General features: G+C 40.3%; 1 protein-coding gene across 1 annotated transcript in view; it reads left to right on the forward strand.

Moving 5' to 3' along the window:
- Nucleotides 1–13164, forward strand: part of SUCLG2 (succinate-CoA ligase GDP-forming subunit beta) — a 102626-nt gene extending 89462 nt beyond the window's left edge. Inside the window, exons 10-11 of the mRNA XM_085072331.1 lie at nt 5890–6010; nt 11212–13164. Of these exons, the coding sequence (XP_084928457.1) occupies nt 5890–6010; nt 11212–11327 (237 nt within the window). The 3' untranslated portion in view covers nt 11328–13164. The remainder of the gene's footprint in view (nt 1–5889; nt 6011–11211) is intronic.
- Nucleotides 13165–20914: the final 7750 nt, after the last annotated feature.

Here is a 20914-nt window from a genome sequence, read left to right on the forward strand (position 1 = left end):
TGGTTTTTGTACCCTAAGGAAGGAACACAACCTGGATCTGGTCAGTTAGCAGAGGATTGTTGCTGAATTGTTTTCAAACCAGCAAAAGCCAATAAATTTGCATCCTGTTCTAGATCCTGAATTTGCTGCAAGCAGGAAGAGCTGAAGACTGTAAGTTGGCTGTTTTAGCATGTCAGAAACTAGACCTACAAAGTTTTGATTTTGCAAAAATGTGGTATTTGGGTATTTGGGACTCTTAGCATGGCACCCAAGGAGCTGCATTTCAGAAAGGCCTCCCTGCAGTGCCAGGCAGGTGCTGCCAGCTCACCTGCCATCCAAAAACAGGGCTTCCCACCCAGCAGGGGGATGTGGCAGAACCAGGTATTTGCTCTCAGTGAGACTTGCATTGCTCAGGAACCTCTTGAACACAGACCAAAAATAAGCTTTGGACAAAATCCTTAATCTGCTTTTCCTAGCTACCAGTTGGTGACCTCAGACAGAAAAATCTGCATTGTGTTTGGGAGGTTCATCATCAGAGTTCCTTTCCTGCCAGGGCAACAGGGTGCATCACTAGTCAATTTTAAACTTTGACCTGTTTTGGAATAGTACAAGACATTCAAAATTGCATTGGATCAGTATTTCTTCACCTGACTTCAGGCTTTCTTGCTTTGCTGTTTGTTAATTCAGCCTCTTTAAACTTACTGCTTTCAAACTTTCAAAGTTCCATCCCAAAGAGAGAGAATAATATTTTGCATAATTTTTATAAAGCAAAATCATGTAGTTTGGCTTTAAGTAGGAAAAAACCCTGCTTTCCTCTCCAAAGAGATTTTCACATCCCTTTTCCACATTGAATTGCACTGTCCTCTAGTGGGTGTTTTAAGCAAACGTTTTTGTGTTTGTAAATCTGTCAGTCTCTTCAGATACTGAAAGCTTAATCTTTATTTTCAAATGAACCATAAATATTGTTTGATATAAATAGATAGAGGATTAGAGTAATATTTCAAAACTGAATAAGAAAAAGTTACATTTGACCTGTGGTCCAAGTTGTAATAATATAGAGATATATAAAAATGCATCTGACTTATCAGTTAGAGCAGAAAGATAAAGAGTGAAAACACAAGTGTATGGCATCTGTCTTTTATTACATTTTATTACTTTGTGTTGAGAGTTGGAGATAATCTGCTTCTTTCACATTGAAACAAGTTTAGTAAATGATGAATTAATGAGTAATAAAGACCAGCAGACTAACAGGAAGGATTAAATGCACTGCATTAGATTCAAAGTGAAGAACTGTGTATCTCATTCTACCCAGTGGTTTGATTTTTTCCTTGTATTGCTATCTACCTCTTAAAAGGCAGAGCCCTTCTTTCAACTGGGATTCCCTGGGATTTGAGGTGTGAAACATCTCTGAAGATCAGAATAGGAATATAAAAGTTTAAAGTGACAGTTGCTGTCAGGTTCTGGATGTTTGCAGTACTGCATATCTGGATCCAGCTGGTGACACCACCTTTACTTTCCTGCATGGGCTGGGAATTCATCTGCACCTTCAGTGCTTGTGTCCCAGCAATGTGAGCTTCCCCCCACTCTGTGACATGTTTGAGTGATTTGCAGTATCATCCTCCCACTGCTGTTTCTTCTCTTGAAGCAAGGAGGGAAGAATCAAATGCCTGGCAGTGCTGACTTGCTTTTCTTGCTTATTTCCTGGCAACTTAGTGGCTTCATTTGGTACAAAAATGTGCTTTTGGAGACACAAAATATGACACTGCTGACCAGAAACCCTGGGAGCCATGATGCATGTTTTAACCTCCAAAATTCTAGGAGGCTTCAGGCAGAACATGTCTGCCAGCTGTACCATGCAAACCCTCTATCTTCCACATAGATGTGCCCTGTGGCACCCTGGAGAAGAAAACTTGACTAATAAAATCTGCTTCATACTGTCTGGGTACACTTCCAGCTGATGAAAGAGTTAGGAGTGGTCAATAAATGAATTCAGTTCACTTGAAATGTAAAAGGGGTTTTTTTCAGATTTCAATCAGACAAACCATGAGCACGTTTTTTGCTAGTGTAGCTTTTAATGTGCTGCAGACGTAGTCTTACTGACAGCTGCTGAATAGCTTGTTTTCATCTAAAATACATGGATTGAACTTCAAAGTCACAATTTCCAGCAGGGTCAGAGATTATATCAGTGATTTTATAATATTCATAGTTCACTCTGTGAGTGTTCACACATCTGTGTGTGCATATAAAGGAAAAGATGTGTACAAAGTCTTAAGGCACACATGGGATGCTGCTAATAATCAGAAATCATTGCAAGTCTTTGCTGTCATCAGATGAGATAACGGGGAGGGTTGTGAAAGAGGTTCTCAAAAACACACAGAGCAGAAACCAGGCACAGGAGAGGGGTGTTTGTGCTGGGGAGGGAGAGGAAATCTGCTTTCTGTGGGATTCAGAGCTTTGCTGCATGTTGTTACCTTACACCTGTAGCTGTTCTGTGCTAACAGCAAAGGTGGAACATCAAAGAGGATCAACAATTTGCCAGTGTCAAGTTTTTGCCCTCTCTGTTTCTGTGTGCAGAGCTGGAGTGGTTGCTGCAGGCTCAGAGGTCAGCAGAGGGGAAAGCAGTGGCTGCAGCCAGCCAGATGTGCCCAGTATGGATTTGGGATGGGCTGTGAGAAAGGTGGAATGCTCTCTAACTGCTGCTCTGCTCATCCTCAAGTGTGTGGTGATCACATCTCAGCGTGCATCTTGTTAAGGCTGGGAACTTTTCTAGAGCAAATAGTAATAATAAGGGGTACAATAAATGCACACACACTCTGGCTGATTTTGAGAGAGCAGCCAGGTATGCTAAAGCTGTTTCTGCTCTACCTGAAATGTCCTTAGTTCTGTGGAACCTGGCAGCCTTGTGGATCATGTTGATGATCCAATACAATTCTAGCAGTAATCTCCCAACACCATTACTTTGGTTAGTACACAATTACATTTATTTGCAGTCTGGGGTTTTTTTGGTGCCAGAATTTCAAAGCAGAATCAAAGCAGCTTTGTCAAGGCTGACTTTACCAAAAGTGAAGTAACATAGATTTTATATAGATATAGCTATACATAAATATATCTACTTTCTTATACAAAAAGAGAAAACCCTTTGGCTTCCCAGCAGTGGTGCTGAGGCCTGGGAGGCTGTGGAGTTTTACCAACATTGTAGTGATGTCTTCATGCTCTTGTGGGTTCCCTTCTTTCTCCAGAAGAATCCATAATCAGTTGCAAGTGTATTTGGTGGGGATTTCACATCTGTCAAGTTGTTTTGCTGCATAAAAGAGCATGAATCATGGATGTGCTTCTTTCTTTTGTTTCATTAATATTTTTGCTGAAATACCAAAAAAATGTTAATAAGACATTCAGGTAGGTAAAAATGATGCTATTAGTAACCTGTCTTGTATGCAGGCAGTCTTCCCTTTCCTTAACATGTCTAATAGTCCACATGCATTAGATGCTGAGCATATAATAGTTCTGATATGCTACAGGTTTATTTTTCCCATAGACTTAAGGAATACAGAGATTATGTGCATTCTCTGTGCACATGAAACACTGAAAACCTCTTCATCCATCTACTGTGTCTGAATGCTAAAGTCCCTTCAGCTGGAAATGCAGGATCTAGTCAGGCTACAGAAGCATATATAAACAATGTTCACAGATTTCAGCAGGGTTAAAGTGAATCTCAGCATCATTTGAACTGATCTTCTGGCTTATTTGGAAGATTACAATAAAACCAAAGATCGAATTCTCTACCTGATTCAGTTTCTTATTGATTGAATCCTTTCAGACTCCTCTCTAATTTAACAGTGTATTTTTATTAAAGCCAAGCACACAAACATCAATTATCCAAGCTGCATCTAATTTCCTTCATTTTTTTTTCCTTTTGCTGCCAATGGATTAGAAGACATGATTAGAATTCAGCTTGAAAGCTGAAAAGCAGATCCCTAAATGAAAAAGTCTGCGCTAGGAATTAAAATATCCGTTCTGGGCATAAAATCCTCCTCCTTATCTCTAATAATGTAAACACACTTGGTTAAGTTGATCTGCCACATGTCTGGTGCAATGTCCCTGAATTAGGAGGATGTATTAGAAAGGGTGGAGTGGTGTCTGTGGTTTGTCCCACTGTTGGAATCCATCACCAGGATGTTTAAACACCAAAGTGTTTTGCATAGAGATATCTCTGCCATAAGGGTTGATGGGATAAGAGTTGGAAGGGCTCCATTTTTTCTCTTCTGTTTTTTTTTACTTCCTAAAACCAGGAACATTTGTGTGTGCACAAGCAATGGGAACAAGGCAGAGAAGGAGCTTTCTAAGGTTTTACTCTTGATAGATTCTGCAGTATTTAGGATTTTGATTTTATACTTGTCAAATAATTGCAATGGTATTAATATCCATTAATATCCAGAAAACCATTAACTGGTAAATCCATGCATTTAACATGACAAGAAAGTGTCTAAAATATAAGGAAGAATTATAAAATCAATTAAATTGCATGTTCTTGTTTGACTTGGTCGTAAATTTCTTTCTGTTGCCTGTGCTCTGCCTGGGATGAGGAAGCCATACCATGAACCATCCACTGAAAATGCACTGGATCATCTTTTGAGCAGCCTGGTCCAGTCAAAGGTGTCCCTGCCTTATGGGAAGTAAAGCATTTGTTGGGATGTTTTGTTTTCCTTTTGTGCAGTGGATGGCAGTGTTACTACCAGCACTGAGCTCAGTGTGTGTGAGTGCAATCACAGGAATTAATTGTCACATTTTGTCTGCAGAGAAACGTGAAACCTGATTGTGCAGAGCTATAAATGTGCATGGCTTCAGGGGGTTTTCCTGGTGCTGGTATGAGCCTGGCTAGCTTGAGGTGGGCAGAGTGAATCCCTTCCTGTGGTGCACTGAGTTAAGCATAATTGCAGCTGACACCATCATGCACCAGAGCAATGCAGTGATATTTCATTCCTTCACACCTAATCCCTTCTTTATCTTGTTGGGTTTGGAGTCAACACGACTCTGGCAAAGCTCCTTTGTGACACCCAGTGAAGTTTTTTTGGAGCACCCCAAATGTGGGTTATCCCACTGTGGAATGAGGAACAGCATCCCTGTGGTGTTCTCTTCAAAATAAGGCATGGTTGGAAGCCTGGAATATGGACTTGGGTTAATATTATGGTGCCTTACCATGTGGAAAGAAATCGTGTTAATATCTTTCATGCATTAATGTCTTGTATGTTGTGAAGGGCAGTTTAATTGTGAATTGGGTGGAGGAATTGCAGTTTCCAGAAACTGATGAATAGCAGTTTTTTGAGGTTATCAGTTAACCTGTTGTAATGAATGCTCTTCATTACATGCCTCTCCTTGTTAATTAGAAGGGATTTTTACTCCTCTTTATCAAGTCAGGGCAAGTGTATTACCTTTTCCTCTGTAGTGCTTGTGATAAAGTGCAGATCCAGGTTGTTTTGTGAGGTGTCCACATGAATATTTCATTGCATGTGCATCACACATTGACACCCTGTGTTCTCTGAGCTCTAGCCTCTGAAGATTACTCAATACATTTTAAAAAAATCAAACTATAGATTGTTTAAGGTCTTTTTATTTATATTTATAGGTAGAAATTCGCCTTTTTTTGTAGAATACTTTGTTTATGACATTAATTACCATGCCAGTTCAGACCTGGACAATTAATCACTGCTGCACACTGGAGCAACAACAGACTCAGGATGAAGTTCTCTGAGTGCAGAGGTGAAGTTTGCATTTCCATAAATGAGAACCTGCCTGACAGAGGGGAATTGTTACCCTGGTTTGGATCTTTTCCCTGTGTTTATTTCAAAAACAAAGTCAAAACAAAACATATAGAAGCCCCCACTTATTTCCCCCTTGGTTTCTTTCCTACAGGTGGAAGCAATCCTTGTGAACATCTTTGGTGGGATTGTGAACTGTGCCATCATAGCCAATGGAATCACCAAAGCCTGCCAAGAGCTTGAGCTGAAAGTACCTCTGGTGGTCAGACTGGAAGGTGAGTGCTGCTGGATTCAGATCAAAATCATCCCTCAGGTTCTCAGTCATTCACTTGAAATTTCTTCTTCTAAATACCTTTGTCCCACACAACAAAATATGTCCAATTCTTCAGCCATAGCACAACCTGCAGTCAATAAACTCATATTTCTGTACTCCTGGTCCCTGATAGTACTGGAAGCAATGAAATTTTGCAATGGAAGTGTTATGAGTTTGCCTGTAAGATCTGCAATGCAAATAGGAATTATTTTGATGCGAGTTTATGATTACTGGAAGGTATTTATTTTTCTTTTTCTACAACAACCAACAAAACAACAAAAACAAACCACCCCAAAAAAAAAAAAAACACAAAAAAAACAACACACCCCAAAACCCAACCACAAAACCAAAAAACCAAAAAAAAAAACACACCACACACAAAAACAAAAAAACAAAAAAAAACACCAAAACACAACCCCCACAACCCAAAAAACCCCCCAAAACCACAACACACACAACCCAAACAAAAACCCAAAAAAACAAACACCACCCAACCCACCAACAAAACAAAAACCACCAACCAAAAACAACCCCCCCCCACCCACACACACCCCAACCACAAAAAAAAAAAAAAAAACAAAAAACAACACAACACCACAACACAAAACAAAAAAAAAAAAAAAAACAAAACAAAACCAAAAAAACCAACACCAAACACCAACAAAAAAACCCCCACACAAAAACCCAACCAAACCCAACACCAAAAAAAAAAACCAACAAAACAAACCAAAACAAAAAAACAAAAAACAACCCAAAACACCCCCACCCCAAAAACCCAACCACACAACCCACCCCAACAAACACAAACCCACCAAACACCCAAAAAAAACCCCACCCACACCAAACAAACAACAACCCCAAACAACCTAGCCATTCACTGCTGCTTTCTCTGCCTCCTTAATCACCCAACCAAGCAATACATGTATGTTTGGTGCTTTTAATCTTTCCTCAGTAATCAATCCCTCTGGATCCTTAATCATCTTCATTGTTCTTTGAACTCACACCGGGTTATTTAAACTTATAAGGATTTTGAATTAATAATGAGTACCGAGGAAGTAATAAGACTACCCAAGATTTTTTGAAACACCACTGGTAACATTTTACAGTTCAAAAGGAGAAAAAGGAACAAGCACCCTTTTGGGTTTCCATTTGGAACATTTTCCCAACAGAAGGTTTGTGATTATTCCCATAAATCTATCAGATTTGTGACCTGCATTTTAAAGGCTCTTTGCCCACATGCACTGTACTGCAAGTGTCTTGATGACTGGAGTTTTAATCAGTCAAATCTGTCTTGATTTAGTAGGATTCTGTGGACAAATCTTTGCTCTCAGCTGTATAATAATTACAAGCTGTTTTACCAGTGGATAAAGAAAGGATTACTCCCCCTCTGAAAATGGTAACTTTATAATTACATACGTTGGCTTGCCTTATCAGTAAAGAACTCACCAGCTGAGACACAGGATTATTGTTTAAAAAGCTCGTGGACAAATGGAGAAACCACATATTCCAGATTTCATCTACTACAGATGGAAAACTAACTGCTGCTGGGTTTATGCAGGATTTTTTTTTTTCCCTTTAAAATGTAATGTACTTCAGTTAAGTTTTGTGAAAACTGACTAGGAGTGCTGAAGGGAAGCCAAACCTTGCTTCTCATTTTTGTAGCTCAGAGTTAGATGAAAAGAGGGAAGAATAAAAAAGAATTGTGAATTAGATATCTTCTTCCTATGCTGGAAATTTTACGTTATCTCTTTCAAAAAATTAATTCTCTCCTCTGGTGAAAGGACAGAAAGAACTGGGAGGAATTAGAACTACTTAATATGCTGAAACTCAGCTAAAACCAAGTTGCTTTTTATTCAAATTTCTGAATGCAAAATTGCTTTTTATATTTTTCTTTCATGTGGTTAAGTGACCATGCGTGTTCTTCAGAATCTAAAATTTTCTAATATCTTCAGAAATCTTTTACACACAAGTGAAGTTTTGCTCCACCTTGTGTATCTCGTTTGCAGCTATGGTTGAGTATGTGAACCTGATATTTTAATTTTTAGTATCCCAAATTGCCTGTCAAGAGACAAGAATGGGATATTGCAAAGTCACACAACTTCATTCAGATCAGCCTATTCAGACATCTTGGGTTTAAGCATTCAGCAGAAATTTAAATGTGCTCTTCCCTGTTAGGGTGTAAACAGCAGGCAGAGGAAAAGATTAAAATATTCTTTGGGGAAAGTTTAAGGTAGAAAAGGGCAAATGGAGTGGAATTACAAACAATAAAATTACATCTTTCCAGGTTTTCCATGGAGTGTTGTTGACAGTAATATGTGTCAGAAGACAAAAGCTCCTTTTTCTAATTAGAAATCCATTCTCTTCATAGAATCCAATTAAAAAAAAACCAAAAAAACAACACACACCCCCCCACAAAAAAATTCCCAAACAATAAAAAACAAAAAAACAAAAGCCCTACAACCTCCAGCCCTGTGAATTTTCACCTTTTCTCAGCTGGCTGCAGGGCAGGTGAAGGGCAGATTATTCTGATAGCCTGGAGATGAGATTCTCTTTACAGATCTCTGACACCATCCAGTGGCAGGAGGTTAATGCTGGAATAGTGGAATTCTTTATTTGTTTATTTTAGCATCTCTTGCAACAAGGTGATACACTGTGTAAATTCCTAAATGTTTCCAGTGTTTTCTGAATGTTTAATTTTAAATATTTTACCTCTGCTTCTAGCAGGCTCATTATAATTTCCATATTCTCCACATAGTTAGCATACTTAATCACAATGAGATAAAAGGCTATCACTAAAAAAAAAAAAAAGAAAATTATAGCAAAGGAAATGCTTGCTGAAAAGTGTGTTTAGTTGTATGGCCTGCCTATAAAAGTGTTTTATTTAAGAAATACAAAATGTACTCGTACTCTTCTAACTGCAGTGAGGTTTTTTTTTCTTTTTTCAGCTTTCATCATTTCATTTCCCTGCATAAACTCCCCCTCCCTTCTGAGGAGCCTGTGTTTTGTATTGATTTTGTAATGCCTGTTAGACAAGTGGTGTGGAGAGCAATCAATGCAGTGCAGAACAGATCCAATGCATTGTTCCCTCTCCGACCTGTTAGTAAATTAATATTGGCCACTTAGTGAGTAGTGAAAGTTAGTTTTAAATACATGGCCATCACAAAAACATCACTGTGGTTTTTTTTCTCTGTGGCAAAATTTCCACGAAAATTTCCCACTTTCCATTTTTTTTCTCCTCACAACTTTGTCTTGTAGAATCCTGTTTGAGAGATCAGTGCAATCTCGACTGCTTTAAATGTTTATCACCCTTGTATCTAAATAAAAGACAAACCTGCAAGGCTTGTTGGGGATCACAGTACAAATGTGAGGGACTTGGGAATGGCTCCTGCCTCCCCTGTGCAGTGCTGGGCTGACAAGCTGCAGCCTCCACATAATGTTATATAGGATGCTTGTACAAAAATCAAATATTATGCTCTTTTTCTGCCCGTAATATTATTTTTTTTTCCCCGTATAAAAAGTTCTGTGCAGTTCTGGGTGTTACTAAGCAACCAAATCCCCCTTCAGATGTCTTTGACCTTCCTGCACAAACCCTACAGCATGTCCTCTGCACAGCCATGGGAAGCCTGACCTGCTCTGCCTGTGCCTTTGCAGAGGGAGCAGATTGGGTCCCTCATTCCTCCTCCTGACTGCTGCCTCTCCCATCTCAGAGTGCTGTGACAGGGATGTCTTTGGTCCCTTTCAGTGCCAGGAGTGAGAATCCTACTCAAGCATGCTGATGAAACAGGCTTTTGAAATGCTCTGCTTCTGTTGTCCCATTTCAGATGCTTTATGAAGCCTGCCCCAAAAAAAAAAAAAAAATTCAAAAATCATCCTTTAAAATGAGCATTCTGGAAGTTGCACAGTGAAGAGTACGCTTCTTGCTTGGTTAATAATTAAGGGCATAATTAGTGTATAGCTCCAAATATAATTAAAATTCATTTTGCTAGGTCTAGGAATTACAAAGTAATTAAGCATTTTGACGTGGCAAATGAACAAGGAACATGACAGAGAGGAGGAGGATAGAAATGGTTCTAAAGAGGATCAGCTCAGGGTCCTTGTGCTTGTCATTAGTGTGATCCCAAAACGTGGATTCTGCTTCCTCAGTGGGGTATCTGACTCCAGGTTCTTCTGTGGTGCAGAGCATAGCAGTGATCAAAAGTTTCTCTGGGCTTTGGTGGAGAAAGCTCTGGAGAATTCAGATTTTCTGTTTGTCTTAGTATTCCAAAAAGAATGAGATATGAGTAGGAAGGTGATGCTCTTGTCTTTTAGACAAGTGGAAAAAGTGGGGGAAATGTATTTTCCTGTAATATCCCTTTCAGCTTTGGATTTTTTTATCTTTTTCTGTGCTTTAGTCTATTGACTGAAGCTGAGTTTTTTCCATACAAAATGGAGCCCTTGTGCTGTGTAACTGTGCATTCTCCTTGAGGTTGGGTAGATGTGGCACTCAGGGATGTGGTTTATTGGTGGATTTGGCAGTGCTGGGTTTACAGTCACCCTCAAAGATCTGAAGGGTCTTTTCCAACTGAAATATTTCTGTGATTATAATAATTTAGTGCAGCAGCAGAGGAAGGAATAGTGTCATGCTGAATACTTCAGAGACCTTTGTATTCCCTGGTTTTAGTAGAAATGCAAAAGCATATTCAAGAGCAGCTTAAACCCAGTTAAATTGTCTGGATTACCCAAATCTCTGCCTTTCAGCAGCTCATTTTGCAGCTTTCACTTCTCACAGGTAAATTTTAGTTATTGTTGACTCACTGATTAGCTGTAGCTGATTGTGGCTAATAAATGCCTTAAACCTTCTGGGTGCCCTAGAGCCTGGCATGTGGTCCATTATCCCCTGCTCTTGCTGGATGTCCCTGCTGGCTCTGGGGGATGCTGCACTGACCCTGTAATCTCCACAAAGCCCCTGTTGTGCACACAAGTGCCATTATCAGATTGCACTGTCTGTCACCATTGTCACTGAGAGCTCCTTCTCCTCAGCTCAGCCTAAGCCACTCTTTAATCTGTTGCTGAACTGAAATGATGTGCAGTTTGCAGCACTAGCTGATTTTCCAGAGATGTGCTAGGAGATGTTTATTTATCCATCAATATTAATTGCTAATTCTAGTCAGTGTTGTTTTTTAGGAACAAATGTTCAGGAAGCTCAGCGTATCCTGAGTGAAAGTGGACTTCCCATCACAGCTGCCAATGACCTGGAGGATGCAGCGAGGAAGGCAGTGGCAAGTGTGGCCAAAAAATAACACCTTGAAGATTATTCTCATGGAAAATGCGTGTGTGTTTCACAAGACATCATTCCTGCTGTTGTTTCAGAGGATTTATGGAGTTCTCCTCAGCAGTCCTCAGGCTTGGTGGACTTGTTAGTGAAACATGCCCAGCTCAGGCTTGCAAGCTGGGCTTCAGAAATTTTGCAGCTACAGTCTTGAGAAGTCTGTAGGTCTTTGTCTAATTCTGGTAGTTTTGTTACTCACAATTGTAATAATACTGCACACCATAAAACTCTTTTTTGCCTCTCTTTTCAAAATTGTCACTGATAACCTCATGATAAGACAAAATAATCACTAATTCACTTCTGTCAACAGAATTGTTCTTCAATCAAACACTTTTAGGTCACCTATTTCACAATGTTTTCTTTCATGTTTTTTATATTGTAAAGAGTCAGCAAACTAATAGTGGGTTTATATTTTTATGGACTTCTACAATAATGTAAAAAGCTATGCTTACAGTATCTATTTTTATTCAAATCAGTGAAGTGTATTTTCCTTTTTTTAGAAATCACTGGTTTTGCCTTAAGATGATTTTCTTTTGTGGATGCCAATGGATACCTCATGATAGGAAAAAGGATTGAATAGTTGGTAGTGAAAGGAACTCCCACTCTTACTGTGCCTATAAACCACTGAAATGTGACTCATTGATTTCCTAGTTTTTGGAAATGTCCTGCTGTATTTCCAGGTGCAGCAGTGCCATGCAGGGAGGACGTGTCTGCCACTGAGGAAATGGCTGCTAACTTTTTAAAATAACCTCTTTTGTGAGTATGTCACTGCTGTGAGGGTTTAAAGGAAGATGAGAAGCTGAAGCAGTTTTCTCTCAGGAGCGTGGAGTATTCTTCAGTTGATTTAACTTCCAAAAACCACTTCTAATTTATTGGGAATAAAGCACAAAGGAACCTTGCCATTTTTAAAGTATTTGACTTCTCAGGCATCAGTAAAAATACATACATGAAAAGAAAATCTAAGTTTCACTACTCAGATATTGACCAAGATTCATTTTGATTATCTATTCTTTTGTAACACTCAAAATTCAGGCTGTTAGTTACACAAATTGTTCATTCAGGGAACAAAAGACAATACTAAAGAGCTTGTGTAACTGAAGAACTCTGTGCAAATCTCACCCTGCCCAGGAATTATGTCCTGAAAATCATCAATAAATTTGAACAGGGAACAAATGAGGGGATATTATGATCTGGCCTTGTAAACGGGCAGAGATGTAAAAATTCGTGAAATAAATTCCTAATTGTGATTTTTTTTCAGCAGCTCTAATCAATACCATGTTCTACTTAGGAAAACGTAAATTAATTTTTTCGTGACATTTCCATTAAAACTGTTACATTCAAAATAAATTATCTTCACTAATCTTTGGCCCTTGACACAAACAGTGTAGACAGGCTGCTATCATCAATTCCTGCAGGTTTTTCCTTCTCCATTCCTTTCTCTACATATTGCTCAAGGAAAAAATGTGTGACCATTAGAACAGCAATAAATATGCCACTAGGTCTGTAGTTATTGACAGAATGAAGGAGAAGGCTGTCGTTAGCAGCTCTCTTGAAGGTGCATGAAAGCCACATTGCTCTGAAGAAAGAAATGTTTACCTCACCACAATAAATAAGAGTCGCACTCTATTTTATATATTTTAATACTGGAAAGATAAGATTCTGTGGAAGAACTGTTTGTGCAATGTTGTCACACACTGTGTCCCTAATTCTGGTCTCAAAACCATCCACTGTGTTTGTACACAATTATTATTCTGCAAGGATTAATACTATGTACACCAGTTTGTCAAATAAATGTAAAAATGAACATCTTTATCAACTTTGTCCTTTCTATAAAACAGAAAAAAGTTTAATTTGCCTGTGCTCTTCCATCCAGCATTTTGTGACAGGTGGGTGAAATCAAATGCACTGGAATTTAGTTTCAGTTGGATGATGTTGCTATATTCCAACATATGTGCCTTTTATCTAAAAAACAGATATTTTTATCTCTATATATCTTTTCTTATATGTAGGCTAAAGCAGTACATACAAGTTTAACCCTCTTAAGCCATATACATAACAAAACAATATAGTTTTTATTTTTCAGACATCATATGGAAAATTCCCTAAGCTCTGGTTTGGTATCTTTGAAGGTTTGGTATTTCACTTGTACCAGGCATGGCTGTAAGCAGAGATTTGATGTGGTGGTTTGGACTGGTTTGTTTTATTTGTATGGATCATTTCTCTCCTTGTGCAAATGGGCAAATTTAGTTTTGGTCTCCCTGGGAAAGATGTTTTTAGTTGCATTTTCCTTTCACAAACCAAACAGCAGCGTTAGCAGTGGGTAAGTTCCAGCTAATCCCCTCTGTGAAAGCTTTAAGTGGGATTTAATTACCCTTTAAATCTGGAAATTTCAACCTGTATTAATAAAACTCCGTAGGACGGGACACTTTGGGAGGCAAAACAGGAGGAAACTCTTAATGCTGACATTGTGTTGCATCTTTAACAAGATACCTTTAAATTCTCACAGCGAAAGCATAACAGCTGGGAGTTGTGGGGTAATGTCCTTAACGAGCACTTACCATCCCATTTGTCAGAGCTGTGCTTCCCTGCATCGGGAGAAGCAGCTGGCATCGTGCAGAATTGCTGTGATTGGAACAGCGTGGCAGTGCCAATCAGCCTCCAGATGAGATGCCAAGCAGGGCTGCCTCCTCTGCCCTCCCAGGTGAGCTGTGGTGGGGACTGGGGAGGTTCAGGTGATGCCTTAAAAGCTGGTAAAAATAAGAGGCAGACATAGCAGTATAGAGGAAAAAGGGTGTTACCTTGGTTTAATAGGATCCTTGGTGCACCCTTTTCAAAGGTGTAATCATGCTGAGGAGGAAACACAGTGTACAACATGTATACAATTTTATGGACCTTACAAATTAGGATATTTACCTAAAATCCCCCAATAAGAAACTTAATAAATTAAGTAATTGTCCCCCTATTGTAATTATCCCCTGTGAGACTACAATCTAGTTTACAATGAGACTACAATCTAGTTTACAAAAACATGTTCCAGAGAGGAGGCTCCATCCAAGGTTGGTGCCTCTAGTATTGAGATAGTTATAAATGTTTCATCTGCCCCAGAGAACCCCAAACTAGGCTAAATATCAGAGTACAAGGGTTATAGACAAGTAGGGCTAAGGTACAGGGAGTAAAAGGTACAAGGAAAGGGAAAGGGTATAAAAATGTATAAAAAAGGATATAAAAAGAAAAGCCAAAAACCATTAGGCATCACAGGCACCTCCAGGAATATCCTCTGGTTGTTATGTCAGGCTGGGAGCTGAGCTCAGGGTGGGCTGAGTGCACTGAGAGTTCCCCAAAACACAGCCAGGAGCTCTGTGCCCAGAGCCAGCACCAGCCAAGCCAGGTCCTAGAGCAAAAACTGTTAACTGGCAGAAATCCCCAAACCTCTGAGGCTCAGGGCTTTGGTACATGACATGCAGAATGCCAGTTTCAGTGTGCTGTAAGCCTCAGCTGATGGTGAGATTTCATCCCTTGTTTTTCTTTTTGCTGCCTTTCAGGAAATTGGAGTGTCTTTTGCAGTGAAGTTCAGTTCTAGTGTGGCCAAAGTGGGGCAAAGCAGCTCATTGCACTTTTCAATTTATCATCCAGTTTCTTTCCCCTTCCTCTCCTAAACTTCCTGGGGTTTTTTTTCCCCACTTTTCCACCCACACAGCTCCCTTCCTTTGCTTCCTCACTGCTTGTGGTGCAGTCCTCAACACTGGCTCAAAGTGATGAGAAATACTCTTCTGCAAGGAGAAATTGTGTCCCCAAGTCCAGTTGGACAGGACAAGCAGTGAGGAGCTTTGACTGTGGTGAGGAACATTGAGGTCAGACTTGTAGGCATGAGCTAAGTCTGTGAAATCATCAATGGATGTTTTGTGGAGTTAGGTGAGCATCTGTCAGGGATGGCTTAAGGAGAGTTGATTTTTTGCCTCAGGGCAGAGGGATGGATGAGGTGACCTTCCAGCCTGATCTGACAGGATTTAATGCTTGTTGGGAAGGTTTTGTTTTCTTTTTTTCTCCCTAACTTGTAGGTACAGGGAGGAAAAAAGGAGGACAGACGTGGTGAATTCTTGAAAGAAACTGTTTTTAATTTAGTCACCAAGAATGATCTGCAGCTGCCAGGGAAATGAAAAGCAGATTATGCAAACTCAAGACTTTACCTAACAATGGGAGCGGTGTTATTGCAATGCATAAAGGGCTGAGCAGAGAATTAGAGGTATCTATCAACTTTAATATGTGTAATTTAAAAAGGAGCAGGTTGCACCAACAATTTTTTTTTCTACTTAATGAGGCCCATTCATAAGTAGAATAACAGGATTTGCCTGTCACCCAGAGGAAATCATGGCATGTGTTATTTGTACTTTGGTGCAAAACTTGTGTTGCTAGCAGTGATTTAAAACTTTTTCCAGCCCAGCTGCAGTCAGTTTGATGTGAGGATCCTTTCATCTGGAGACAGATGCACCCTTGGTAGAATCCTCAACACGTCTGTGTCTTTGTTCAGTCTCACAAAGTACCAGCTAAAGATTAAAAATAAAAGTATACATGGATTATTGCACGTTACTCCTCAGAGATAACTGCTGCGAGATAAGATTTGACTTATCTAAGACCTGGTAGAAGATTGCAGAAGGATCTCTGGGGGATCATAAGGGAATTTGGCCTCTTGCATTTCTGTTCTGCCCATGTTGGTGGGTGCTGGGTGGTGTAGGGATGGTGACACTCATGTTTGCAAAGATGGGGGAATAGCCTGGCTCTCCTTCTCAATTAATTCCGTGCTAATTTGTAAAAAAATCTAACAGGGATAGCCAAGCCTGCAGAGAAGGAAACAACTGACAGAAATAGGTTGCTCCATGAATTAAGAGCTGTTGGGATGAGCAGCGTGGTGGGATTTGGAAATGGGGAACTTTGTATTTACCAGAGCAACTCTTCTGAATGCATGGATGAATACAAGCAGGTCATCATCAAGGAGGTGACAGTGACAAAGTATGGGTAAGCAAATCTGGGAAAGGAGGGCTCAGAGAGATCAAGTGTAAGAATTTTTGCATTTCTCTAGACACAGAGGTGAGAAAATGAGAAATTTGATCTTTCTATTATAATGGACATAAAGAATTACAGGGCAGCCAAAGGCCAGGCAGCTAAACAAAGCTGTTCCCTTTAAGTTTATTTCAAATGTCTCTGTGTTTCAGCCCTGTGTCCTTCAAGACCTTCCCTCTGTAATTGCATGTGGCAGCCTCTTTAGAGCTCGGTGCCGACTGCTGCTCCTAAACAGAAACAAACAATAACAGGCAAGAAAGGGCATTGCAGCAAGTCCTTAGGAGGGCTGTTCCTCCTTTGTTCCACAGGTGGGTCAGCAAAGGGGGTTAGAAAATGCCATTTTGCTCGGGAGCACTGCTCTGCTTGGCTCCATGACCCAACCTGGGCCAATTCTCAGTAGTTCAATCCCGAAACAACTCTCCTTCTTGAGCTTCCATTAAATGCCTTTGCCCTGGAGGGCAGCACAGCTCAGGCAGCAAATGGCATTTGGTTCCCTGCCTGCTTAGCAAAACTGACCTCGTGGCTGAGCAATTGGGGCCAGAGGGATCATTCAAAGGGGACTGGCAGCAGTGTGGGGCTGATCCCCCACTACTGCAATATGCTGGGCTGGGGGGAGCCAGTCCTGAGCAAACAGCCCCCTGCAGCTGGCAGGGCATTGCTGCCTTTCAACAGGAAAAATAGTTATTTTTCAGTGCTGCCACCGAACATCAAAGGGCTCATCCTCCCTCTGCCACTGGGCGAGATGAGCTTTGCATGGCAAAGGCACTGTCCTGTCCTTACAACCTCTGTGTTGTGCACAGACCAGCTCAGACTTTACTAGGAAGGTGTAAATCTATTCTTTATCATCAACAGATGTCAGATCTCTAAGATCCTCTGCCCCTGAGTAGGTTGTTGGGTTGTCCTGACTCTCCCTGAGATGTGTGCCAGGGCAGCAGGTTGGTGTTGGCAACTCTGCAAGGAGCTCCTGGAGATGTTTGGGCAAGATGAGCTGAGGAATTGTCTCTCCTTTTTTCTCACAGTGAAGTTGATGGGGTGATTTTTTTCTCTGCCCCTTTTGGTTTTTCCATTTTTGAGGCAGAAAGAAGGGCCTTTTAGAAATTCTGGCTGCAGCATTCCTTTCTGATGTCAATAAAAATTATTAGGGCTTGCCCAAAGAAACCAGTATTAACACAAAGTCAGACAAATTCCCAGTATTTCTCTTGGACATCCTTAATCCTGTCCATTCACTGAAGTTCAGCTTCATTGATTAGCACTGCTCAGCCTAAATCCCATACTCCTGAAGTGCTGGAAAGCCCTCAGTGCCAGAGGCTTTTCCTGCTGTTTTCCCAAGTGATTTTCCCCATATTGTACAGCAGGAGGAATGTGATATGAAGATGTTAATCCCTTTTGAGTTGTGCTCCAAACAAGTGTGTGCAAACCACGGGGAAAATGAAGCAATGCATTATTTTGCATTTAATTTTCCATGACTATTGTCTTGTAGCCCTGGTGAAATGCTTGACACAGCACACCTCCACAGCTCCTCCGCTGAACATCTGGCAATCAGTCCTTCCTTTCGCTTCAGAGAATACTCAGAGCAGAAAGTGAATTTTCTCTGATGTGCAGAATGTCACTTGTAAAACAATGAATATGAGCACTTACAGGGATGGGGCAGCCACATCTTCTCTGGGCAACCTGTGCCAGGGTCTCACCACCCTCACAGGGAAGGATTTCTTCTTCATATCTGATCTAAATTTACCCTCTTACTGTATAACACCTACATTCCCTGAAGAATAGTCCCACTCATCTCTTCTGTAGCCTCCTTTACACATTGGAGGGGGCTTTTCCATGTAGTATATATAAATGCCATTCATGAAAAAAAACCAAAAAAACCAGATTGGTAATTGGTAATTCCAGCGATTGGAAACTAATTGAGAAGCTTTAAAAATGCATCTCTTCCCCATTCCTTCTGCTCTGTTCAATCCTCTCAGAGTCCCCAGCAGAATTCCTCACCAGGGGTTTTGCACAGTGTTGGTGTTTGCTGGGTGTCTGTAGTTAAAGCAGGAGTCTGAGCAGAGCAGAGCTCTTTGGGGACCAGCAAGGGACTCACTTTTGCTGTTTTCTCTGCTGCTCTGTTCTCCTGGGCACTCCCTGTTTTGGCACAAACTGGAATGTCACCTGCCTGCACAAGAGTGTCCAGGAGGTCCCTGCAGGGATTTTGGTGGAGATCAGGACATGGATCTGTGACACTGGCAGGCATTTCTGTGCTCCTCCCTTACAGCAGTTTAAAAATAGAATCTGCTGCTATTGATAGCCTGGGAACTTCCCAAAAGCAGGGAGAAAGTGGCTTCATCTCCTCACTGTCTTCTGACCATTTCTGGATGCACAACACCTGGACACATGTGCACAACACATCCTTTGCCTGGCTGTGAGGAACCCTGATTAGGAACCACAATTATATCCAATATTAGCCAAACAGGGAACATTAAAGCCATGCAGGGCCTTGGGGAGCCAGAGATGCTCTTCTGGTTTGTAAGGCTTCCCCTGACCTGTAAACCATTTCTTCCTATTATGATTATTTCTTGGATACAGATGTTTATTACCTTTTATACATTTATTTATTTATTTATTTATTTATACCTTTACCTTAATCACCTATTATTATCCACCTCCTTCCTGCAACTTCTCCCCTGGATCTGCACCTCCTTCCTGCTCATTTCTTGGCATCCATGATGTCAGAACCCACACCATGTCACCACACTTGTTGGTTATGGGAGATTTAGCCCAAGGAAGAACTTCTTTTTGAGCTCAAGCACATAAATGCCAAGTAAGCAGAAAACAAGAAGAGCTTTGCCATGCAGACCAAGCTGCTCCCAAGCAGGGTGAAGGTGTTTGGACCAGGTTTTGAAAGCACAGATCAGTCATGGCCATCCTCATCCTTCCTCCCCCTGCAGAGTGGCTGCACAGCAGTGCCTGGGGTTATAAGGAAGCAGCTTTGTGTCACTTTGCTTTTCCCCCTGTTTTTTCCAGTCCCCAGCCCTTTTACCAGTGCAGAACCTGTTCCCATGGGTTTAGTGCTCACCTCTGATAAAGCTCATCAAGAGATTTATGAAAGCAATGTATTAACATCATGGTCTGTCAAGTGTCAATAAGCAGAATAAAACGTTCAGACATTGCAGTTATAGAGATCCAGCAATTAAAGCATTTGATGAAACTATTTTAGGGGAGTATATATTACCATTTGGTTCAATTATTCTGCCATTAAACATTAAGAATAATTGAACCAAATGGTGCCTGATAGAAGGAATACATCTGCTCTGATGAATTCCTGCCAAAAGGCACTTGGAATCTTAGCACAAGCATTTTGTCAAACAAGATAACAGTATTTTTCTCTCCAGTTGATAAAGCAGGGCTTTTGAATCTTATTTATGACGTATAAATTGGCTAATTTGTTACCAATATCAAACAGCCCATAAGAATCAGGCTGTGTAATAGCTAACAAAATACTGACAGCTTCATCACTTGCTGGCTGCATGGAGTACAATATATGCTCAATTAATAGAGAGTGCAATTATCACAGAAACTGTGAGCAAGAGCTAATTATACAGAAGCCAATCAAAAGCAGCCCAAAGCAAGGCAGAATCTATTTCAAGAAACTTGAGGGGTTTTTTTTCCTTTTTACTTTTTTTAAAATTTTTTGTCTGATCTCCATATTTGCCCCCCAGGAGAAAAGGGGAGGTGACACCAAGAGGAAGAGCAAGGCAGCCAAGAAGGATCCATAAAGCTGAGGGTGAGCTCTAGCCCAGCTTCCAGTTTCCATATCAAACAGAAAATCAGTGTTTTGCTGATTAAACACGTTGCAATTTTGGTGTAAAAGGGATAACCAAAACAGCTACATCCTTTCCCTAGGGTGTGAGAGGTTTGCACACAGTGACAGATGGGAACACTTTTAAAGGAGATTTAAGAGAAAATAACATCTTGATATGTATTTTGAAAAAAAATTATTTGCTCATGGAAGTGGGAAGGGAGTGCCCTTTGGGAAGGGCAGCTTTTAATTATGGGATAAATACAGCACTTGGCTTGTTAAATTCCTGATGGTCTCTTAAATACTCAGTGGTTGCTAAAGTGAGAGGTCAATCTGCTTCTTTTCACTGAAGCTGAAGGAAAAAAATCTATATGAAAACATTGATTTAATCTATTTCCCTTGGCCTGGATGTCCTGTAGCTCTCATACTTTGAGTAATGTTGGAAAGTCTTGGAAATGTCAAAAAATATGGAAATGTGGAGAGAAAAAATAAAAATCCTCTAGAGGCAAATAATTTCTTCTCATCAAGAAATCTCCATTGTTTCAAAAACTGATAATACTTTGAATGATCCTGGTTATATTCAGCAAATTAATAATAATTCCTGACCCTGGAATTATTTAATTTTCCTTAAATGGGGATTTTCATTAGCAATGCTGATCTTTTACATACCACCATGTTTACAGGCCACGAAAATAGATATAATACAAACACAAAAAGAA

The sequence above is a fragment of the Lichenostomus cassidix genome, chromosome 12, assembly GCF_008360975.1.
Source record: "Lichenostomus cassidix isolate B80296 chromosome 12, HeHo_3.0, whole genome shotgun sequence".
Lineage (NCBI taxonomy): Eukaryota > Metazoa > Chordata > Aves > Passeriformes > Meliphagidae > Lichenostomus > Lichenostomus cassidix.